General features: G+C 37.1%; 1 protein-coding gene across 4 annotated transcripts; it reads left to right on the top strand.

The window, feature by feature from the left end:
- Positions 1 to 270: 270 nt before the first annotated feature.
- On the top strand, positions 271 to 25698 carry LOC115988710 (receptor-like protein EIX1). Of its 4 annotated transcripts, none has more exons than XM_031112317.1 (3): positions 271 to 820; positions 928 to 1286; positions 23657 to 25694. In XM_031112317.1, the coding sequence occupies exons 1-3, from the start codon at positions 421 to 423 to the stop codon at positions 25604 to 25606; spliced, it is 2709 nt and encodes a 902-aa protein (XP_030968177.1). In that variant the 5' UTR covers positions 271 to 420; the 3' UTR covers positions 25607 to 25694. The 4 variants fall into 4 exon arrangements, with proteins under 4 accessions (XP_030968177.1, XP_030968180.1, XP_030968179.1 ...); XM_031112319.1 differs by lacking the exon at positions 23657 to 25694 and adding an exon at positions 3665 to 4007 and having other exon boundaries at positions 275 to 820; positions 928 to 3246; XM_031112320.1 differs by lacking the exon at positions 928 to 1286 and having other exon boundaries at positions 23331 to 25697.

Raw genomic sequence — 25698 nt, 5'->3', positions numbered from 1 at the left:
CCACATATAATGACAAAGAGTCTAATATGGATAATTGGATTAAATGTCAGCCAAGTCTCCTAAGAAATGGAATGGTTTAAAAGAGATTAGGAATGAGATAAAGGAAAATGAAAAAGTAGAAAAAGCAATATGATTCCAGTAACGTGGAAAAAGTGAAAAAGTAGTCTCCGCCGAGTGGAAAATGGGTCCTAGTGTTTTTACACGACTCATGAGGCAGGCTACTTCTACTCTCTAGTCCATACCGTGTGTGGATTCTAACACGAACTTTCGCTTACCGTGTGGAAAAAAATAAAACATTAAACAATGACTTCTTTGTTAGTTCACACTTCAGTGATATATATTCATCGTTAATGCATGGCTTTTGCTTCATAAAAATCCACAAGACTCATCATTAGCATTGCACTATCAGTAAAATACTCCATGATGATTAATTATAATCATACTGTTTTTGTATTTCTTCTTTTGTCCTTGGGAATATTCAAACTGGGTTCATGCTCTGAAAATAATGTGACAGTGAAATGCATCAAAAGTGAAAGAGAAGCACTTGTCAGATTCAAGGAAGGCGTAAGCGTAAATGGTATTCCAGGTAAGCTTTCTTCATGGGTCGGTGAAGATTGCTGCCAATGGAAAGGCGTAGAGTGCAACAACGGATCGGGTCATGTTACCAAGCTCAATCTTAGCAACCCAGCTGGACGCCCCAGGCACTTTGATTACGAAAGTAATCAAAACAGGAACAGCCCCTGTGAAGCTTGCAGTGATCCTTGTGGTTCCAGTGATACTTACAGTCGGAAATGTCCTAAGTCTTCGAGGTCATTGCTCGGTAAGATAACTTGAAATATTTAAAAAAGCTATTCGAATTCCTGAACCTTTTGGCATGCTAAAGAACTCGATGTATCTAAACCTCTCTTATATATGCTTCTTTTTCAGGGGATGTTAATTCATCTGTTTCAAGGGATGTCAATGCATCTCTTTCAGGGGAGATTACTCGTTATCTCGGCAATCTGTCGAGCCTGACGCATCTTGACCTTGGAGGAAACTACAATTTGTCTACCCAAAACTTGTATTGGGTCTCAAGTCTCTCTTCTTTAGAGTACCTGTATATGGGGGGAGTGAAGATCAAACATACCAATGCAGATTGGCTTTATGCAATTAACATGCTTCCTTCCCTTCTGGAGTTAAGTTTATATTCATGTGAGCTTAAACACCTTCCATCTTCCCTTACTTTCCTTAATTTCACCTCTCTTCATGTCCTTGATTTATCATACAACCCATTTAACACCTCCATACCTAAGTGGCTGTTTAGTCTTACGAGCCTCACAAATCTTGATTTGACTTCTAGCAATCAAGGAGGAATAATCCTTGATTCATTTGGGAGTCTTAGAAGCTTGAAATACCTCTATCTCGGTGTTAACCGTTTTTATGGTTCAATCCCAGCTTCTATTGGCAATTTGTCATCCTTGAAGGAGTTGGACGTCTCATATAATGAGATGAACGGAACCATTCCAGAAAGTTTAGGGCAACTCTCAAACCTAGTCAAGTTGTTTCTACTAGAAAATTCTTGGGATGGTGTCATAACAGAAGCCCAATTGATGAATCTCAGAAGCTTAGAAGAGTTTATGCTAACAACTAAAAAAAGTCAGTCTCTAGTTTTCAATGTGACTCATGACTGGCGTCCTCCTTTCAAGCTCAAATCTCTTCATCTAGAAAGTTGTCGCATTATTGGCCCCAAATTTCCTGTATGGCTTCAAGTTCAAAGTGAGCTCACCTATGTCACCCTAACAAACGTTGGATTCGAAGGCACTATACCGGAGGAATGGCTCTCTACGATATCTTCTCAACTCACCCACTTGGATCTATCCAACAATCAGATAAAAGGGAACTTGCCTCACCAATTAGTATTTCCACATGTGACTAAACTATTTCTGCAAAACAATTCGTTTTCAGGCCCTATCCCATCAAATATTAGTGATCTAATGCCAAGCTTGCAACATTTAGATCTTTCAGAGAACCTCCTCTATGGTAAAATTCCTCCGTCCATAACGAAAATAAAAAATCTTAATATTCTTGTCCTCAGGAGAAATAATCTTTCAGGGGAGTTTCCTCCTCATTGGAACGCGTCAAAAATGGGCTTGCGCGTTATGGATATTTCATACAACAACATATGTGGAAAAATTCCGAGCTCAATGGGTTTCTTAGGAAACCTTTCTATATTAGTGTTGAGCAACAATAATCTTAGTGGAGAAATTCCTTCTTCCTTGCAAAATTGTTCTATTGTGAGCATGGATTTTGGGGGGAATCGTCTCTCGGGGAATCTTCCGTCATGGATAGAATCAGAAATCTTCATGCTACGCCTACGATCAAATCTATTCAGTGGAATCATCCCTCGAAAATGGTGCAATCTTTATAAACTTCAGATCCTAGATCTTGCACAAAATAATCTCTCTGGGGACATTCCAGATTGTTTCAACAATTTTACTGCTATGGTTGATCACAACACCTCTGGATATGAGCATATTGAGAACTATACAGAGAAAGCACATATAGCAACAAAAGGAAGAGAGTACGAATATGATCGCACTCTCCAATTTGTTACCTGCATTGATCTTTCAAGGAATAGTTTGATTGGAGGCATTCCTATTCAAATAACAAGCCTCACAAGATTGGGTACGCTAAACTTGTCAATGAATCATCTAATTGGAAGCATTCCCAAGAATATAGGAAAGATGCAGTGGTTGGAAACACTTGATCTCTCAAACAATAGAATTTTTGGGCCTATTCCTGGAAGCATGTCTTCTTTGAATTTCTTAACACACTTGAACCTATCTTTTAACAAGCTGACAGGAAGAATACCATCTGGTAGTCAGCTACAAACACTAAATGATGCAACCATATACAAAGGAAACCCTTTGTTGTGTGGGTCTCCTCTTCTGATCAAGTGCCCAGGAGATGAAACATCTGATGGCCCAAGTATTACCGGTGTCGATGACAAACAAGGTGGAGATGATTATGAAAGGATATGGTTCTACGCTAGCATCGGACTCGGGTTTGTTGTAGGATTTTGGAGTGTTTGTGGCACCCTACTATTGAAGAAGTCATGGAGGCACTGTTACTTTCGTTTTTGTGATGACATCAAAGATAGGATAGCATTGCTAATTGCATTGAGAGTAGTTCATTTGAAAAGGAAATTTGGGCTGGATAAAAAATGAAGTTTGTAGATTGGAAAGCTGGTTTAGTTCTAAATTTGAGGTATGCATGTGTTTTGTGAAATCTTAAGTTAAATATTTTTTATCTTGGTTTTTCTGTTTGAATTTTTGGTTGTTATACACGTGTTTTCCTTTGTAGTTGGCCTATTTGATGATTTGCCTATGTTCTTTTCCGTTTTTATTTTTGAGTTTACATTTATGAATTTTAGGGTTTTGATTCATTTGAAATTTATATTGGTATTAGAGATAAGATGTAGAAGATTATTTTAATTTTTGTTCAATTCATTCTTTGTTTGCTTCTTTTACATTTTGGTTGTGTAGGTAATATGTTTGATAATTTAGATCATCAACTTCTATTTCATAAATGATTACTTGTCCAATTATTTTTGGGTATGTATCAATATCTCAATAGTTCTAGTGCATAGGAGTACTGAATTTGACACATATTTGCATCTGAATAGGTCCAAAGAAAAATTTCCAGGCATATTCCTATATTTTATGTGAAATTCACACTTTTACCCCCTGAATAAAATGTTGCAAGTTGCTAAATAAACAGAGCAAGGCTTTTATTCTCTATTAGCATAGGGAAACCCGAGTAATCAATGGATAGGGAAAAAAAAATTCAAGTGGTGAAAGGAAGTAATTCTGCTCCAAAAGCTCACGAAAAAGAGAAAGAGGGTCTTATTTTGTTGAGTCTGTTAATTGAAAAGAATAAGGAGAAAGATTGAAAGAGGAACTTAATATTTTCTATAAGTTCATGCTTGTATGATGCATGAGGCGTCTTTAAAATTTACCATTTTCCGGACATAACTGATGTGAAAATATATCAACATTGTATTTGGATATTTGAATTTGAATTTGGATTTAAATTTGAATTTTAAAGTGATGGATTTCAAATGCCTAAATTTAATATTGAAACATATCTTATGGATTTCTAAAAATCTATGGACTTAGAAGTTATTTCAAATTCAATGGTGGATTTGTCAAATACAAATCTATATACCCAAATCCTACATCCAATCACACACAAAGTTATTCTTCGTGTATGTTGGATTGGAAAAGAACCAAGCATGGTTTCAATATTCAATGGATTAGATTGTGCCACGTAGTCATCACACTGACATATCTATTGGGAATTTTTTTTTTTTTTTGAGAAACAAACACACGCACACACACAAGGGAGAGGGAAAAGAGGTTTTAACACAAAGGCACACCACAACTCCACTCAAAAGTTGATCTACATGGTTTGTTTGGAATAGTTTCTTAGTTACTACATACTTGGCATGAGCTGAATTTGACTAGAGTTTATGAGGGTCTTTTGACTCTTTTCTACATGTTTTTTGTGTTAATATATACATTGGTAGTCTCATCAAGGCAATTGTTTTACTCAATTGATGCTTATCTTCACAATTTTATTTTATTTTATTTTTTATTTTGGTAGGAAATAGCATAAAAATAACCAAACAGTTATAAGCATTACTTTGGCATTTTATTCTTTTGCCATTTAGTTGCATCTAAAATTGAGAAAGAGACTTAGAGCTTTGTTAGCATGCAAAATTCCAAAACAATTTCCCTTTAATAGGTCAAAGTCATTGGTTAAGTAAAATATTAGACAAAATATGAAAATACACTATTGGTCTATAAAGTATCTTAGACCCCACAACACTTGACAAATAAACTCCTAAAAAGAATCCCTCTCCTTATTTAAAATTCTAACTCTATGGCATTATAGCTAGCATCTGTTGCCGGCCCTTTAGTCTCATTTGCACACAATGACCCTCAATTGCCATGATTATTCAATTTAGGGCTATTATATTAAATTTATTTTGTTTTGAATTGGGAAGACCCTGTTTCTAAAGGACTTGGGTTGGAATTTGGATTTGTATTAGGTCATCAGTTTTTTGATTTGGTAATACTGATGCCACATCACTTAAAAAAAAGTCACTTTATTATTGTTTCTTGTGAAAATTTAAAGTACTCATAAGTGTACAAACCGTACCGAAGTATAGTTTGACAAGAACGAGGTCGAACCCAAAGGGACTTAAATGAATGTAGGAAAATTAATTAAACTTTAACCAAATTAATCCTAATCTAGTTTAATAAAAATTGATTGTTTTGAAATTAAAATAAATTAAGCAAATAATTAAACAAGGCAAAAATGTGATATAGAGCAATAAAAAGCAAGGAAGTCAATACTGTACCGAGGCTGTACCAGTTTGGCCAGTGGTACGATATATTTCGGATACCGGTCAATACCGATGTACCGTTTCGGATTTACCACTATTTTTTATTATTTTATACAATATACAAAGTTATATTTCAAATAACTCAATATATCACTTTGGTAACTTTTTATATTTTTTGGTGGAGTTAGAGCATTAACAACAGTGAAGCTATATAGCTATTTTAGTTTTACCAAAACACAAAAATGCACGTTACAATAACGAAACTATAGCTAAAATTTTTAAAAATTTTATTTTAAAAATTATAATAAGTTACTGAGTCACCCAATCAACTACTGGAAGTCCTAACTCATTAGGATTCCTTTTTTTTTTTTTTTTTTTTTTTCATTCTTTTTTTCACTCCACACATCTTGCTTACCGTTGTAGCCCATTAGTTTCATTATAAGTTTATTTATTTATTTATTTTCATTCTTTTTTTCACCTCCACACGTTTTGCTTTGAAGTCTTGTCACTTGCTTCTTGACTGACTACTTTTCTTCTTTCAAGTGAGTGTACCAAAACTAAAAAGAGAGACAGAAACACGTTAAATGAAGAAGATGAAGGGGCTGTAGAAACAGAGGCCGGCGAAACAAAGGAAAAGAAGAAGAAATGCGTAGCAGAGACAAATACGAAGAAGATGAGGAAAACTGAGGTAAGAGTGAGGAGGTGGATCTTGAAATTTTGGGGGGTTTTTTGAGTTTTTTTGTTTCACCCGGTATCTATTTTCTGGCCGAAACCCAGGATTTATCCCGGTATGTCTGAAACGGCTCTGGTACAGCAGGTATTTAAACCGAAACAAAACAAGAGCATTTCTGTACCGGCCTAAGCACCGGTACGGCAAATTCCAGCGGTATCGGCCGGTACGGTACGAAATTAAATAAAAAGATGTAAACAAACAAGAGAAAGGAATTAAGATTTTGGAATCTGCCTTGTAAGTCATATCAGCATATATTTATGATTATTAATTTTTCCTAACCCACTACATGATAATCTAAAAATCAATCTGGCTATCATGGAAAATATTTTCATTAAAATCTCTATTTAATAATCTAAAGTATGCTTTTTTTCGCTTCTTAAGTATAAAATCAAATCATCAAATGTATCCGTAGCTAAACAAATCACAAAAGATATCCAATTTTAAAATCAAACAATTAAAAAACCAAGCATTCGATTAATTAAGATAAATCCAAAATCATGAGAAAAACATGATTGAACTTATATTAAGAATCTTATCTTAGTTAATTGTAATGAAGTAAGAACATTTGAAATCATTAAAAAACAACTATTGTAAGAAAAATCAAATCACATAAATAACACTGACAATCCTTAACAAGGATTCTTTCTCAACCTTAATTGAAAATTTAGTTACTCATAGTAGATGACAAAAAAAACACAAAAACAAAATACTAAGCATTAAACTTGACAAATAAAAAAAGAGAAATTCTGGTGTTACTCCCAAAATCATAACTTGAGGAGTGTCCCCACATGGACCCACCATCACCCCTCCACCAACCAACCACTACTCGCCACATGGGCAAGTTGTGGACAAAATTGTGGTTTTGGGTGTGGCACTAAAATTTTTCATAAAATAAAGTTAGAGTGAAAGAGATAATTCACAGTGCTAGAGAAGAGTAGGAAGCCACTGGCAGTACTACCTCTTGCTCCTATTTCCTCTTTTTTGCTCCAACCCTACGCCCAACCCTACGCCGTCCTCTGTTTCAGCTCTCTTCTAGCCTGCGTTTCAACTCTCTTCTAGCCTGCCCCCAATATTTTCTATTTCCCTCTATTTATACTTACATTCACATATGCGGCTGTGACCTAAAAGCTCATTATTAAAACCAACGTGGCCCAAAAGTAAGTACTCCCAGGAAGATGTTTTGGTGAACAAATCAAGAGGCCCACGTCAAACTCCCAAAGCCCATCTGTACATCTCCCAAAATCTCTCTCGTTTGGGACAGGTGTTCTTTGCATCTTTCCCAGCGACTGTTGAACTTTTGTCCCTCCTTCCTAAGGTGGGTTTCTGTTCCTCTCAGTGACAAGTGCACGGAGAGGCTTGTGGGTATTTCTCTTAGGTTACTGGGAAACAACTCCCTCTTTTTCTCCTTTTCCCCATCCCTTTCTGACTTTCCTTTTCCCTATTGACCTCTTAAACTCTTTTTTTCTTTTTGGTTCCTAACCAACAAAATCACGTTATGGAAGATCTTACGAAAACATGGAGCAAGCTTAAACTGTCAGAATCCGAGGGCTCCAGTGTTAGACTATTAGAAGAGCATGCTGTAACAGAGTGGGTTCTGGCAGCCAAGTTTCTAACTAGGAGGGTACTCAACCTTGAGGCTATTGCAAAAACCTTCTCCCCCCTGTGGAGAGCTTCAAAAGGCTTCCAAGTTAGAAGAGAGGAGGACCACATTGTCCTCTTTACATTCAAGGATCAACCCGACATGCAGAAAGTCCTAGCTGGGGAACCATGGAGCTTTGATAAATATCTGGTGGTTATGCAGAAATTTGATGGTTCAGAGGACGTGAGAAACATGGGGTTTGATCTTGCCACCTTCTGGATCCAAGTCCATGATCTCCTGCTCAGGTTTAGAAATAGGAGGGTGGCTGAAAAATTATGCGAAGTCTTGGGTACAGTTAATCATGAAGAACAGGAAACGGACTTGTTAGGGGTAAGATTTGTGAGGGTAAGGGTTACTCTTAACATCTCCAAACCTCTTTGCAGGGGTAGAGTGATTACCCTAGAGGATGGGAAGGATTTATGGATTCCTTTCAAATACGAACGACTCCCTAACCTCTGCTACAGATGTGGGTGTCTTTCGCATGATGAACAAAACTGTGTGCTCAGGTCTGATAGTGAAGAAAATCAAGGAGAGGAAAACACTCAGTTTGGTCCCTGGTTAAAGCATCTCCGTTTTTTCCATCAAGGAGTAAGCTGGTTACAGTTCCGGGTTTGAAAGAGCAAAGTAAGAAAACCAATCAGCTCCCTAATCCGATACAGGGCAACAAAGGTCCGGTATTGGTGTTTCGGACTGACAGCCCCTTTCCGGTGGTTATCCGTCCCGAAAACCAAGAGAGTTTTTTAAATCCAGAAGTCATGATGGATCCGGTTTTTCAGCAGAAAGGTCCGACGCCCCCAGAGGTGGTTCAGAGTGACATGACTGAGGCAGGTCACGTGCAAGCTAATGAGCTAGAGCTGGATGTTGCTACGGAAGCGGGAAAAACCTTTGAGGAGACGTTGGAAGATTTGGACAGAGATATTGAAAGGTACGAGCCCTCTCCCATTTGCAATTCTGAAGTTCTTACACCGTTGGGCCCATCCAAGCCCAGCCCAACTTGTGATACCCCTTCCCCGGTTATTAGTAACCCATTAGCTAATATTACAAACTTAAGCCCATCTTTGCCTAAGCCAACGTCCACTACTTCTACTAAATGGACTAGGATCATGAGACAAGTGGGTTCTATTGAGGAGTCTGAGGACCTCAACGTTGCTCTGGGAAAAAGAGTGGCTCTCCTCCCTCACTGTGACTCAATACATCCTAAACGCAGAGCCATGGTTACGTTAGAGCAGAAAGAAAACATTTTCCCATCGGTGGAGGCTGGTTCCCAGCCCCGCCGGGATCAATGAGTTGCCTATGTTGGAATGTGCGGGGGCTTGGGAACCACCGTACGATTCAGGAGCTTGCTAATCTAGTGCGAGCACAAGACCCCTCTGTCCTGTTCCTAGCCGAAACTTGGGCAGACAAAGATAGGCTAGACAAAGTGTGTGATGACCTTAATTTTGATGAGAAATGGATAGTGGACAGAATATCTAGAGCTGGAGGTTTGGCTCTTTTTTGGAAAAACTCTGTTAGTATTAAAATAGTTGGTTCCTCCCTTAATTTTATTGATGCAATAGTCAATGATGGTCAGGTGGATGCATGGAGGTTTACTGGTATCTATGGTTTTCCGGATTCTAGAAGAAAGGTGGAAACATGGCATCTCCTTCGTAATCTAAATAACAAGTTCCATCTCCCCTGGGTTTGTGCAGGGGATTTTAATGAGATCCTCAGAACTCATGAGAAACTCGGCGGGGCCCAACGAAGGGAAGTGGAGTTGGAAGCGTTTCGGGATGTGGTTGATGAACTTGGTTTCATTGACCTTGGTTTCACGGGAAAGAAATTTACTTGGAGGGGAAAAAGGGGTGAGTCATTGATCTTGGAGAGACTAGACCGGGCCTTTGCCACCCATGCATGGCTGGAAATTTTCCCAGCCACCCGGGTTCAACACTTACACTCCAATGCCTCTGACCATAACCCTATTATCATCAAGCCTGAAGGGATAATGCATTGCAAAAATAAACCGTTCCGCTTCGAAAGCATGTGGATGAAGGATGTTGGGTGTGGGAACACAGTAAATGCTGCATGGGGTTTACCTTCCCCTGTGTGTGACTTGAACCTTGTGGCTTCAAAAATTAACTTGTGTGGAGTCAAGCTGGTTGAATGGAGCTGGTCTGCCTTTGGGAGTATCAAAAGGCAACTTACAGAGGCATCAAAATCGCTTGCCCTTGCTGAGGAGGCTGCTGCAAGGGGCGGCTCTTATGACCAGGTCCGAGACATTAAGTTGGTTATCAATGAGCTCCTCGACAAGGAAAGCAAGATGTGGTTTCAGCGAGCTCGTTCTTTGTACCTTCAATCGGGGGATAGCAACACCCGGTTCTTTCATAGCAAGGCCTCCCAAAGATACAAGAGAAACCGAATCCAAGGGCTTAAAAATAACCAGGGTATTTGGTGCACGGCTGAGGACCAAATCCAAGAGATTGCCAATGCTTTCTACCGCGATCTCTTCACCTCTTGTAGTCCGGAGGAAAACCACCCAATCTTTGACTCTATCCAGCCAGTGATCTCAGCGGACTTGAACAAAGACCTTGTTAGGGTCTTCACTAGGGAGGAGGTGGATGCAGCCCTAAAAGATATGGAACCGCTCTCGGCCCCTGGCCCGGATGGTATGCCTCCTATTTTCTTCCAATCTTACTGGTCTGTTGTTGGTGATGATGTTATATCTGCTGTTTTAAACTGTCTTAATAATTGCTCTATGCCGGTTGATATCAATCACACTTTTATAACCCTTATCCCTAAAGTTAAGAGCCCTGAACGTATCTCTGAATTTAGACCTATTAGCTTATGTAATGTGGTTTATAAATTGGTCTCGAAGGTCTTAGCTAATAGACTCCAGGGGTTACTACCTAGTATAATCTCTGAAAATCAAAGTGCGTTCCAAGCAGGAAAACTAATCTCTGATAATATTTTGATGGCTTATGAAACCCTCCATTTTATGAAGAGTCAATCTGGAAAATCTGGTTTCTTGGCTCTTAAGCTGGACATGAGCAAAGCTTATGACAGGGTAGAATGGTATTTTCTGAAAACATTAATGCTAAAAATGGGCTTTCATGTGAATTGGGTTAACTTGATGATGTTGTGCATCACAACAGTCTCATACTCTCTCTTGATCAATGGGGTCCCTTCTGGAAAAATCACCCCGACCAGGGGTATCAGACAGGGTGACCCAATCTCCCCCTATTTGTTCCTTCTTTGCTCTGAGGGTCTTCATGCCTTGATTGAGAATGCAGCCCAGGCTGGGCTTATCCGCGGCATATCTATATGTAGAAATGTTCCGCGATTAACTCACCTATTTTTTGCAGATGATAGCCTCATATTCTGCAGGGCTTCTATTCAGGAGTGCACACACATCCAGTCCATTCTCTCAGAGTATGAGGCAGCCTCGGGGCAAAAGCTAAATCGCGAGAAAACGACACTCTTCTTCAGCAAAGCAACCCCAACGAGTACTCAGGAAGACATTATCAACTTTCTTGGGGTTCCGGAGGTAAAGCAATACGAGAAATACCTTGGCCTCCCTTCTTTTGTGGGGCGAGGCAAAAGGGCTAGCTTCGCTTTCATCAAGGAACGAGTCTGGTCGAAGTTGATGGGTTGGAAGGAAAAACTCCTCTCTTAGGCCGGGAGAGAGGTCCTCATAAAAGCGGTAATCCAAGCGCTCCCATCCTTTGCCATGAGTTGTTTTAAATTACCTTCGACACTTTGCCACGAAATTGAGATCATGGTTCGCAAATTCTGGTGGGGGCAGCGGGGTAACCGAAGGAAAGTGCATTGGGTGAAGTGGCATACATTGTGTCTCCCTAAACAGAATGGGGGAATGGGCTTTAGGGAGTTTCAGAAGTTCAACGATGCTCTTCTGGCCAAGCAAGTGTGGCGGCTACTCACTAACCAAGACACATTGTTCTATAGATTTTTCAAGGCCAAATACTTCCCCCGGGGTTCCATATTTGAGGCTAAAAATCATTTGGGCTCTTTTGCTTGGAAAAACATTCTTAGGGGTCGGGACATCATCAGTAGGGGTGCTAAGTGGAGGGTTGGTAATGGTATCAATATTATGGTTTTCGCAGACCATTGGCTGCCTAACGGAGGCTCGGGTAAAGTCTCCTCTCCCCCTGGCCCCCATGACCCTGGTTTACGTGTGGCTTATTTAATTGACCACGATCTGCATTGCTGGAAAACTGATCTGGTTGATTCTATTTTCTCCCCAGCTGAGGCCAGAGTTATTAAAGCCATCCCGCTGAGTTTTACGGACTCTCCTGACTGGTTGTTCTGGCCTTGGTTTCGTAACGGACTTTACTCGGTTAAATCGGGGTACAAGCTTGCTCATGACTGGGAGTCTCAAAACCCCCCTGCCGCCCCTGCCCAAGCAGTTAGCAATTGCCCTTGGAAAAAAATTTGGAACCTCCACGTTCCAAACAGAATCCGGTCCCTCCTCTGGCGTGCCTCCATGGACTCGCTCCCCACTAAGGCGAATTTGACCCGTAGAAAGATGCTGCAAGTTGACACATGCCCCAACTGCAACCTGGATTCCGAGACAGTAGTCCATGCTTTGTGGTCCTGTAAGAAACTCGACACTGTGTGGCTCCCTAAGTTTGCAAAGCTTAAAGAGCTTTCTGCCTCCCTCTCCAGCTTTGCTGATCTCATGTCTTTAGCACTTCAGGATCTTTCGAGTGTGGAAGAGTTCGCAAACACCATATCCCTGATTTGGATGAATAGAAACAGAGCATTCTTCAACAGTGTATGCATGCCCCTTGAAAAAATCCCTGAGCAGGCCCGTGCATTGGTGCAGGAATTCCACCATATTCGGCCAACACATGCAAAGATCCCAAGAACTGCCCGTGCGGTCCGCTGGAAACCGCCACCCCACGGTCTGGTAAAAATCAATTTCGACGGTGCTATTTTCTCAACCCATTCCTCAGCTGGTCTTGGCGTGATAATCCGTGACCATGCTGGACTGGTCTTGGCTGCCCTGTCACAAAGTATTCCCCTGCCTACTTCGGTGGAGACAGTGGAAGTGATGGCAGCGAGAAGAGCTCTCTTGCTTGCCAAAGAGCTCGGTTTTGAGAGAGTTGTGGTGGAAGGAGACTCGGAAGGGGTCATACAAGCTATCAAGGAAAAAACTCTTCTCTCTTCTGGCTGGGGTCACCTCCTTATAGATATCCATGCTCTATCTCTTTCTTTTAGTTGTATTTCTTTTCTTCATGTTAAGCGTTCGGGCAACCAGGTTGCTCATTCTTTAACCCGTAGATCTTTTTGTAATCCTTTGCTAGTCTGGATGGAGGAACTTCCCCCAGACTCTGTTGATGTTTACAACCAAGATCTTGGTTTTATTAATGATTAGCCTCTGCCCTCTTTTGTGGGCTTTCCTCTCAAAAAAAAAAAAAAAAAAAATATTCACCACGTTAGATTAACATAGGCCTCACTCTTTATTTTTCCTTTTTCTTTTTTTTACTCCTTGTTGGACTTGCCAACCCTTGCTTGTGTAAGTCATTCCCTTGGACTGCTTTTATTCTTTTCTTTTATTTTTGCTTGCTTCACTTCACGCTTGGGTTGGATCTCTCAAATTGGCTTGACTTAATTGACCATTATTCTGCCTCAAATAAAGCCTATTAGCATGTAAACCCTTTATTACCTATAAGAAAAAAAAAAAAAAGATAATTACTCACAAAATCACAGGATAGTAATGCTAAATATGTAAATATGAGAGTAATTTATTGTATATATTTCCTGCACATCATTGTTCCTTTAGACTTGTATCCAAAAATAAAAAATAAAAAATAATAGTACTCATTTGAAACTTAAAATCTGAAGGGACCAAAAGCACTTGCCTGATAACTTTTAAGGGCTAATTGTGTATTGTAGCCTAAATTATAATTAAAGCTACTTTTATATACATAATGAGAGAGAGAGAGAGAGAGAGAGAGAGAGAGAGAGAGAGAGAGAGAGTTTTTTTTTTGGTTAAATGAGAGAGAGAGTTACTTACGTATGTTTGAATAGATATAATTAATTTATTGGTACCAAGACATCCTCTAGTTCCTTACATATCTTTGATTAGATACAACTAATTTAATGGTACCAAGAAGCATCCTTAGTCCAATGGTATCCTCTCGGGTTCAAGACCCCGAGATTGGGGTGGGGTAATTTATTATTAGGATAATTTCTAACCATGATTAAAAAAATAAAAAATAAAAGACAGAATTTGTTGATATTATATATATTCTTTTTTAATAACAGAATTTGCTGGATCTACGCATAAATTAGTAATTTCAGCCAGCAAAGAAATTCTAGCATCTTGTAAATGGAAATGGTAATAACAATTTTCAACTCCCAACCCTTAAATTGATCATTTTTCCAGGTTGTAGTTGTACATCCATCCTGATCATATGAGTACGTATACTCCTATCATTTGACTCAAATAATAGATCATCTGAGAAGCACGTGACCAAATCACGTCTCTCTAACTGTGTAAAGGGTCATTATTGCAGGATTATTGAAGATGAATCTCAATCAGTTTTTGGTTCTTGAGTCGAAACTTTTTCTCAAAGTGTGTGAAGTACTACTGTGTACTGCTCTACCAGTGAAGTACTGCTCTGTTTTCCTCGTAGCTTATCCACGGATAAGGCCTAGATCCAGCTATGCCAGCATGCTTGCTTGCCTTGGTGGTGTGCTTTACAAATGAAATAGTAAAAAAGGAAATCACATAAATGATATAACTGATTTCTTATTACCAAACGTCCGCAATTTTTTTTTTAAAATTTTTCCTTAGAAAAATGTCCCACCATATTCGAGGCCTACAATTCCCAGCTTGTTTTCATGGGAAAAGTCATTCACTCTCTCCAACATGTAAGCCTTCTCACCACTGTGCACAATCGCCATTGTTTTGATCCTGAATTCCACTTTAGTACTTATATCGCTTTTAACAAAAGTTTATTTTTTTTGAAGAGGAATTGAAATACTTGATTGAAGCTGGGAAAGGCTGAAACTTTGTGTGTTTTTTATTCTCAATTTCGTGTTTTATGAAATGGGGTTGTGATTAAAAGCTTGTAAGAATATATTTGGACTAAATTGGTTATTTGGTAATTTTTTTTTTTGTGTGTGTGTATGCCTGTATATTTTTGAGATAGTTTCAACCTATTACGTCCTCTTCTAATGATAACTCTTTATCTTCAAACTAAGACACCAATTAATTTTTGGTGTAGGCGGGGATTAAACCCCAAATCTCTTATTCAATCATCAGAGATTTTACTATTTTAGCTAATTGGAACTCACCTGTATGCCTGTATGTTATTTGCTCATTTGATATATGATGGACGACCACAATTCCCTTAGGCAACCTCCTCGTCTAGAAGAGGGACCAATGGATGAAGGAATCACTCCACTCCGTCACTACTCGAACCCATTGGACGAAGGAAAGACCGCCAGCTCATAAATGATGGCAATGCGTTACAGGACCGCAATAAGTCTCTTTATCATTGGAGAGAGGACGATCCTCTCATTAACACCTCAAGGAAGCGTTAAAGATACCACATTTAAACCTCCATTAAGAGCACCCCCAATGGCTAGGAAAAGGAAGCAGGTATATATACAAGTATCTTAGGACCTAAAAAGGTACGGAATTCAAGTACAAAAACTCTGATATTTTGAAATAGAAACTCTCCTCCCTTTCTCAGCTATCTGACTTAATCATCGAAGGCTCTATGACAGGCACCACATCGGTGTTCCCTCTTTTTATTTGTTCTTGCAGGGCTTCCAGACGGTCTTGGTCAACAATCCTACTAGACAATCATCTTGACTAACAATCTCAGCATCATCAGTTTGGCGCCGTCTGTGAGAAACGACTTTTTCGCACTTAATTTCAAAAGTACCATTCCAGTCAACTTATAAGTCCAGATGGAATCCAACGCTAACCAAGATCTTGCAGCATTAGCTCTGTAAATTCAGACGCTCGCCACCGTGGAGGAGCTTACCAGACAGAACCAAGAGATGAGGCAGCGACTGCAACAAGAAGACAATCGCTCAGAGACCAACCGGGATGATGACAGGGACGTCCAAAAAAGATGACCAGGTACTCTAGAAAGGGCGAACTCGGACCTTCTCAAAAAAATGAGAAAAGAGATGGACGAGTTAAGAAATGCGATCAAGGAAAAAACAGACCGGAGTCTGGATAGAATGGTCAGGAGGACAGATTTACCCTTCACCATGGCAGTCCTGGCGTACCTGGTACCCTCAAAGTTTCGTTTACCACAGCTTGAGCCATTTGACGGGCTGAAGGACCCCTTGGATCATCTTAACACCTTTAAGATGACTTTGGGTCTCCAATAGCCCCCCGACGAGATACTATGTCGCTCTTTCGCCACTACTCTCAAAGGAGTAGCTAGGGAGTGGTTCACTAAACTACCAACATCGTCCATTGATAACTTTGAACAGCTAGGCAGTTCTTTCCTCTGTCATTTCGTCGGTAGGCAGCACCCAAAAAGGCCAGCAGACCATTTACTCACCATCAGGCAAGGAGAAGGAGACCCTAAGATCGTATGTAACGTGTTTCACAAAAAGAAGTGTTCAACCTGAGAAACAGAGCACAAGGTGAACTACAAACTAGAAGGAGATAAACGACTATAGTTTTTCTTATGATTGTAACGAAACGACTTGTAGCTTAGATTAGTTGTAGATAATCTATTAATTGATAGCTGATACACACTTAGCACATGTAAGACTTAGTTAGAGAATTATTTAGTTGGTTAGTATAGTTTATTCTGTTATTTTCTTATATCAACTAGTATATAAAGCTGTTGTAATCTCTTTGATTAGTTAATCAAGCTCATTTTTACAATATGTAATCTTTGACAATTTTTGTCATAATTATTTTATGTTGCAGATTATGATTAATTGCTTGTTAATTTTATATACAGTTACCACTCTTTCCTTACAACTTAATTTGTCATGTGCAGTGGCTGAGCTAGAAATTAATCTTTGGGGGATGGTTAAAAAATGAGACGATTAATATATATTTTTTCCTATGTATATACAACATGTATACAATCAATAATATTTAACAATTATTTTACAACCACATACTTTGTCACAATTTTTGTTACAATGATTGTAATTTATTAACAATTACTTACATATAAAGTACTCACTACATTTTCTTCATCATTCACAGTCGTATATATTAAGAATATGGCAGGAGTTGTGGTATAAAAGTTGTGTCCATAACTTTTTTTATAGTCTAAAATAAAATTATAAATATAATGCAACAATCAGTCAATGCATATAAATAGTTTCAAATAATTAATCATATATATTTTTTAAAATAATAATATATCTTTTGTTCATATGTTATATAATATATTTACTGATTTAATTAAAAAAAAATACAGAATAGAAGAAGAAAAGACACGTAGTTGGGAGTAAACCAGTAAAATTTTATTTAATATTTTTAAGAAGAAGTAAATTAGTAAAATATATCAAATTATCTACTTTTTTTGCTTTTGAGCTTTTAGAAATATGTGTACGGTTTTTATGTATTCTGAAGAGAACCTTCGGCTTAAAAAAACAAGTCAAAGTACTACTTCAATTAAAAAAAAAAAAAAAAAGAAGAGAAAAAAAAGAAGGTAAATCGGAAACAGTGAGAAGAACGAGAAAATATGAGAAAACTCAGAATAGAGAGAGAGATACAAAGCAAGGGGGAGAGAATCTCATTTGTGGTACCGGTAGTGTTAACTTTTTGAGGATGAAGAAGAAGAGAGCAGAAACACAACCTCTTTACCCTGTCAATTACTTCAATGATCTTCACGAAACCTTTTAGTTCTCTAACTTTCAAATTTATTCAATTAAGGTTTTTCTATCAACTTTTGTTATATGTTGTGGTTAATTTTTCAATTTTATAAAATTTTCTTCAAAATTTTTAAATTAAAAAATTCAATTAATGATTGAAAAATATTTTCTAGATTTTTTTCTTAAAATTTTTTTAACAAAAGTTAACGGAAATACCTTAATTGAATAAATCTGAAACTTAGAGGATTGAAATAAATGAAAGTAAAGTTAAAGGACTGAAATGAAATCTAAAGAAAATTAAATGGTCAATTTTACATTTTAACTTAATTTTTATAACAATTCTTTTCTGGATGAGTGAAAGCCCATTTTAGAAAAGAAAAGCAATCTTATTCGGCCTCTATCCTTGTGGGCCGGTTATGGTGCTTCCTGTGTCTCCAAATTAAAAAAGAGAAAAAAAACCAAACTAAAGTTACCGACTTGCCGTGTCGAAAAGGAATTGTATGGTTTACAGTTTACGAACGAGTCACAGGGCGATAGTATGTGGAAGAACTTTGGCTTACCGTGTGGGAAAAAGGCATACCGAGTGGGAAAAAAGAAAAAAAAAAGGTTCAAACTTGGTTCAAAAAAAAGTTAGTCATGCATGAGCAATTGAACATGACTAACGAAATAGGCGGGGTTCTTCCACTCACGAGTCATCATCATTGACTTGACCACTGACCAGACCAATTTATCTAAGACTAAACTTGGTTCAATCTTGAAAAAATCTTAGTAATGTTAGGAACTCATAAAAATACACAATTTTAAACCACAACTCGACATGTGGTGAGTTGTGAGTGATGGAAGTGTGTCCTCACATGACTCACCATCACACATCTACCAATCACAACTTGCTTATAAAATCAAATTAATAGAAAATGTGAGCCAAATTAGCATTATTCAAACATTTACATATAAAATCTGAAGCTTGTAGATAGGAGGAAAAAAAAAAAAAACTTTGACATCTCATAAGCGAACCTCTTTATCTCAAAGAGATTCATTTTATCTGGAACTCATATTTATCAATTTTGTAATAAAAAATACGTGATGCACAAAACAAAAACAAATGTTTAAATTTGAACTCAAACTTGTAGACAAAAATTAATAACTCTGCTTTTAAAAGGATACACAAAATCTCTTTAAATTAAAATAAAAAATAAAAAACCCACACCTTCAAAACACTCAACCCGTTAATTAACTACCCTTGGCTAAATCTCAAGTTCTACCACCATAGTTGTGCAATCCCCAAGTAGCCTCCAACAAAAGCCATTATGGTCAAAGCAAATTAGCCACTATGAAATCTCAACCCAAGTACTAAAACCCTTCGATTTTCAACAAATTTGAACCTTTTCCGCTTTTCTACCCTAAAAATCACAGAAACAATCCATTAAAGCCACAAAATTTGAAAAAAAAAAATTAAAAGAGATTTTAATAATGTGAAAACTAAACCTGATTGTACTATTTCTTCTAAGAGTTAGATTGCTTCAAGGATTTGCTTTTTCACCTACAAACCTGGAAAAGAAAAGAAAAATAAAAAACTAATAATGTTTTATTACACAGTGTAATCAAGTTAGAAAAATGAAACTACAAATTTGGAATTGAAATCAATCAATGATACATAAATCTAAGAGAGAGTCATATGCACTTAAATTGTCCTTATTGCCAGAAGAATTTATAAATTTATCTCTCCAAAATAATAAGAAGAATTTATAGATTTATCTCTTTGCAATAATTATAAAAGTGATATAGAGAAAAAGTTGGGATAATGATAAATATTTCTTTTTTAAAGGAGCAGTAATTGTATGTGGCTAAGGTGAATTCAAATATAAAACACATATATTGAATTCTAAATGGATTGTGAGGTGAACATTTTTTTAACATATATTTGAAAGTGGTGTAGTGGGTTTTATTTTACGTATTTGTCCCTAAGTTTTATCCATGCTTAAATATAAGGTGTATAGGTATATTTGAACCACATAAAATGATAAAGAATCTAATATGGATAGCTGGATTAGACGTCAGCTAAGCCTCCTAAGAAATGGGATTGTTTAGAAGTGATTAGGAATGAAATAAAGGAAAAATGAGTATGTTCTTATTGCCTGAAGGTCTAATACAAGCCAATAGGTTATTTATACAATTGTAACAATATGATCAAGGACGAAACTAGGATTCATACTTAAGGGGTTGAAGTTTTTTGTTCAAAGATTTTAAAAAATTGAAATATCAATACTAGAGGTTGACAACATTGCATTATTAGCATTAATATATTAATTATTATTTGTATTCTTTCTTTTGAAAAAAAAATTAATAGTAGGATTTTATAATCAAGAGTTTTGTAAGTCAATTGACACATTCTAATAATTTCAATGTCTAACAGAAGTGTGGATGGAGCAATCAGTATATGACATAAGAGTTATCTCTATGGCTATGGGGATGGAGCCATTTGAGAGGGGCATAAAGCTCTCAAGTGAGAAAGTGAAATTGGGTAAAAGTTATTGGGTTTTGTGATTTTTTTTTTTTTGCTAGGATTTGTAATTGATTTGTTGTTATTGTTTTTGCTATTTGTCCAAATATTTTTCTTATTATCTAGATATGTGCATATTTTTTATTATAGATTTTTTTTGTTATCTATTTGTTAGATTTCTTGGGTCAATTTGTAAAATTTTGGGAGAGGGGGCCAAGTATATAAATTTTAGAGTCAAAATTAAAATTATTTTTGTTAATATATATACTTTTTTCCAACGTTGGAGGGGTGGAGGGGTGGGGGGCGGCTCCCTCAGCCCTTGAGTAGTTCCGTCACTGAATATGATCAATCATATATATATATATATATATATATATATATCATACAAAGGCCGTTGCCTTAATTCAACAACCCAAAAAAAAAAAAAAAAAAAAAAAAAAAAATTCTAACAGCTTAATGCTGATGAGTGAAAGCCCCCATTGTTTAGTTAAAGGAAAAAGAAAGAGTAGAAAAAGCAATACGACTGCAACGTGGAAAAAGCGAAAAAGTAGTCTCCGCCGAGTGGTAATTGGGTCCTAGTGTTTTTATGCATGACTCACGAGTCCATACTCACTAGTCCATACCGTGTCTGAATTTTAAATAGCGGGTTTCGATTTATAACAATTCTTTTCTGACAGTCTGATGAGTCAAAGCCCATTTTGGAAAAGAAAAACAATCTTATCTGGCCTCTATCCTTGTGGGCCGGTTATGGTGCTTCTTGTGTCTCCAAGTAAGTAAGCCCCAAATTATCCAATTATTAAAAAAAAAAAAAAAAAAACAAAACAACAACAACAACAACAACAACACCACTAAAGTTTACCGACTTGCCGTGTGGAAAAGGAATTGTATGGTTTATAGTTTACGTTATGACCCGCGAACGAGTCACGGGGCGACAGTATGAGGAAAAGCTTTGGCTTACCGTGTGGGACCGTTAAAAACAAAAAGGGTGATGGAAAAAGGCATACTGAGTGGGAAAAGAGGAAAAAAAAAAGTTTGTGTTATTTATTTATGCATGCATGAGCAATTGAGTCATCATCATTGACTTGAGTAACACTAGAGATATATAAAAGTGCATAATTTTGTGTCATAACTCATCACATAATGAGTTGTTGAGTGGTGAAAATGTGTCCTCACATGGCTCATTATCACACATCTACTAATCACAACTTACTTATTAAATCAAAGTAATAGAAAATGTTCATGGATGAGCCAAATTAGCACTATTCAAACATTTAGATATAAAAACAGAAGCTTGTAAATAGGAAAAATAAACTTTGATATCTCATAAGCGAACCACTTTATCTCAAAGAGATTGATTTTATTCGGAACTCGTATTTGTCAATTTTGTAATAAAAAATATGTGATGCACATAACAAAAACAAATGTTTAAATTTGAACTTGAAATTGAAACTTCTAGACAAAAATTAACAACTCCGCTTTTAAAAGGACACACAAGATCTCTTTAAATTAAAATAAAAAATAAAAAACCCATACCTCCAAGTAGCCTCCAACAAAAGCCATTATGGTCAAAGCAACTCAGCCACTATGAAATCTCAACCCGAGTATTAAAACCCTCCGATTCAACAAATTTGAACCTTTTCCACTTTTCTACCCTAATAATCACAGAAGCATACCATTAAAGTCACAAAATTTGAAAAAAAAAAAAATAAATAAAAGAGATTTTAATAATGTGAAAACTATACCTCATTGTACCATTTCTTCATAGAGATAGATTGCTTCAAGGATTTGCTTTTCCACCTACAAACCTAGAAAAGAAAAGAAAAATAAAAACCTAGTAATGTTTTATTACACAATGTAATCAAGTTAGAAAATTAAAACTACAGATTTGGAATTGAAATCAATCAATGATACATAAATCTAAGAGAGTTAAATACACTTAAATTTTCCTTTTTGCAAGAAGAATTTATAAATTTATCTCTCCAAAATAATAAAGAAGAATTTATAGATTTATCTCTTTGCAATAATTATAAAAGTGACAGAGAAAAAGTTGTGATAATGATAAATATTTCTTTCTCAAAGGAGCAGCAATTGTATGTGGCTAAGGTGAATTCAAATATAAAACACATATATTGAATTCTAATGGATTGTGAGGTCAACATTTTTTTTATGTGTATTTGAAAGTGATATAGTGGGAGTAGTGAGTTTTATTTTGTATTTGTTTCTAACTTTTATCCATGCTTAAACATAAGGTGTAGAAGTATTTTTAAACCATATAAAATGATAAAAAGTCTAGTGTGGATAACTGCATTAAATGTCGGCCAAGTCTCCTCAGAAATGGAATTGTTTGAAAGTGATTAGGATTGAGATAAAGGAAAAAGACAAAGTAGAAAAAGCAATATGAATCAGATGATTCCTGCAACGTGGAAAAAATGAAAAAGTAGTCTCCACCGAGTGGAAAATGGGTCCCAGTGGAAAAAGAAAAAGTAGAAAAAGCAATATGAGTCATATGAACCTTTTTACGCATGACTCACGAGGCAGGCTCTAGTCCAGACCGTGTGTGGATTCTAACAAGAACTTTCACTTACCGTGTGGAAAAAAATAAAACATTAAACAATGACTTCTAAGTTAGTTCACACTTCAGTGATATATATTCATCGTTGATGCATGGCTTTCGCTTCATAAAAATCCACAAGACTCATCATTAGCATAGCACTATCAGTAAAATACTCCATGATGATTAATTATAATCATACTGTTTTTGTATTTCTTCTTTTGTCCTTGGGGATATTCAAACTGGGTTCATGCTCTGAAAATAATGTGACAGTGAAATGCATCAAAAGTGAAAGAGAAGCACTTGTCAGATTCAAGGAAGGCGTAAGCGTAAATGGTATTCCAGGTAAGCTTTCTTCATGGGTCGGTGAAGATTGCTGCCAATGGAAAGGCGTAGAGTGCAACAACGGATCGGGTCATGTTACCAAGCTCAATCTTAGCAACCCAGCTGGACGCCCCAGGCACTTTGATTATTATGAAGGATATCAATATTATTCTGGGAATCCGAACCGCGCCGTGTGTGTATATTGCAGGGCTGATCTTCCTGTCCGTGGTGCTTATGATAGGAGGTCTAAGTATGCACGGTTGCTCGGTAAGATAACTTTCACTTTGATTCACTTAAAATATTTAAAGGTATTCGAATTCCTGAACTTTTTGGCATGCTAAAGAACTGGATGTATCTAAATCTCTCTTATATATGCATCTTTTTCAGGGGATGTTAATTCATCTTTTTCAGAGGATGTCAATGCATCTCTTTCAGGGGAGATTACTCGTTATCTCGGCAATCTGTCGAGCCTGACGCATCTTGACCTTGGAGGAAACTATAATTTGTCTACCAAAAACTTGGATTGGGTCTCAAGTCTCTCTTCTTTGAAGTACCTGTATATGGGGGGAGTGAAGATCAATCATACCAAAGCAGATTGGCTTTATGGAATTACCATGCTTCCTTCCCTTTTGGAGTTAAGTTTATATTCATGTGAGCTTAAACACCTTCCATCTTCCCTTACTTTCCTTAATTTGACCTCTCTTCGTGTCCTTGATTTATCATACAACCCATTTAACACCTCCATACCTCAGTGGCTGTTTAATCTTACGAACCTCACAAGTCTTGATTTGACTCATAGCAATCAAATTGGAAAAATCCTTGGTTCATTTGGGAGACTTGGAAGCTTGAAATACCTCTATCTCGGTGTTAACAATTTTTCTGGTTCAATTCCAGCTTCTATTGGCAATTTGTCATCCTTGAAGGAGTTGGACCTCTCATATAATAAGATGAATGGAACCATTCCAGAAAGTTTTGGGCAACTCTCAAAGCTAGTCAAGTTGTTTCTACTAGAAAATTCTTGGGATGGTGTCATAACCGAAGCCCAATTGATGAATCTCAGAAGCCTAGAAGAGTTTATGCTAACAACTAATAATAAAAGTCAACCTCTAGTTTTCGATGTGAAATACGATTGGCGTCCTCCTTTCAATCTCAAAATTCTTCATCTAGAAAGCTGTCTCATTGGCCCCAAATTTCCTGTATGGCTTCATGTTCAAAGCAATCTCACATATGTCACCCTAAGTAATGTTGGAGTAGGCACTATACCTGAGGAATGGTTTTCTATGATATCTTCTAACCTCACCCACTTGGATCTATCCAACAATCACATAGAAGGGAACTTGCCACACCAATTAGTATTTCCAAATGTGACTAAGCTATTTTTGCAAAGCAATTTGTTTTCAGGCCCTATCCCATCAAATATTAGTGATCTAATGCCAAGCTTGCAATATTTAGATCTTTCAGAGAATCGCCTCTATGGCAAAATTCCTCTGTCCATATCAAAAATAAAACATCTTAATATTCTTGTCCTCAGGAGAAACAATCTTTCAGGAGAGCTCCCTCATCAATGGAATGAGTCACAAAAGGGCTTGCGTGTTGTTGATATTTCATACAACAACATATGTGGAAAAATTCCAAGCTCAATGGGTTTCTTAGGAAACCTTTCTATATTAGTGTTGAGCAACAACAATCTCAGTGGAGAAATTCCTTCTTCCTTGCAAAATTGTTCTATTGTGAGCATGGATTTTGGGGGGAATCATCTCTCGGGGATTCTTCCGTCATGGATAGATTTAGACATCTTCATGCTACGCCTACGATCAAATCTATTCAGTGGAACCATCCCTCCAAAATGGTGCAATCTTCATAAACTTCGCATCCTAGATCTTGCACAAAATAATCTGTTTGGGGGCATTCCAGATTGTTTGAACAATTTTACTGCAATGGTTGATCACAACATCGTTGGGACTGAGCCTATTGAGAACTATACAGAGAAAGCGTCCATAATGAGAAAAGGAAGAGAGATGGAATATGATCGCACTCTCCATTTAGTTACCTGCATTGATCTCTCAGGGAATAATTTGACAGGAGGAGTTCCTTTTGAAATAACAAGCCTCACAGGATTGGATACACTAAACTTGTCAATGAATCATCTCTCTGGAAACATTCCCGAGAATATAGGAAACCTGTCTTTGTTAGAGACACTTGATTTCTCAAACAATAAACTTTTTGGACCTATTCCTGAAAGCATGTCTTCTTTGACTTTCTTAGTAAAGTTGAACCTATCTTTTAACAACTTGACAGGAAGAATCCCATCTGGTAATCAACTTCAAACAATAAATGATGCAACCATGTACAAGGGAAACCCTTTGTTGTGTGGGTCTCCTCTTCTGACCAAGTGCCCTGGAGATGAAACATTTGATGACCCAACTATTACCAGTGCTGAAGACAAACAAAATGGAGATGATTATGAAAGGATATGGTTCTATGCTAGCATTGGACTCGGATTTGTTGTAGGATTTTGGAGTGTTTGTGGCACCATACTATTGAAAAAGTCATGGAGGCACCGTTATTTTCGTTTTTGTGATGACATCAAAGATAGGATAGCTTTGCTAATTGCATTGAAAGTAGTTCATTTGAAAAGGAAATTTGGACTCGAAAAAAGTTGAAGTTTGTAGATTGTAAAGCCGTTTCAGTTCTAAAATTGAGGTACAAGTGTTTGGTGAAATCTTAAGTTAAATATTTTTGTTCTTGGTTTTTG

The sequence above is a fragment of the Quercus lobata genome, chromosome 5 (assembly GCF_001633185.2).
Source record: "Quercus lobata isolate SW786 chromosome 5, ValleyOak3.0 Primary Assembly, whole genome shotgun sequence".
In the NCBI taxonomy this organism is placed as follows: Eukaryota; Viridiplantae; Streptophyta; class Magnoliopsida; order Fagales; family Fagaceae; genus Quercus; species Quercus lobata.
This window is presented reverse-complemented; position numbering and strand designations above follow the sequence as displayed.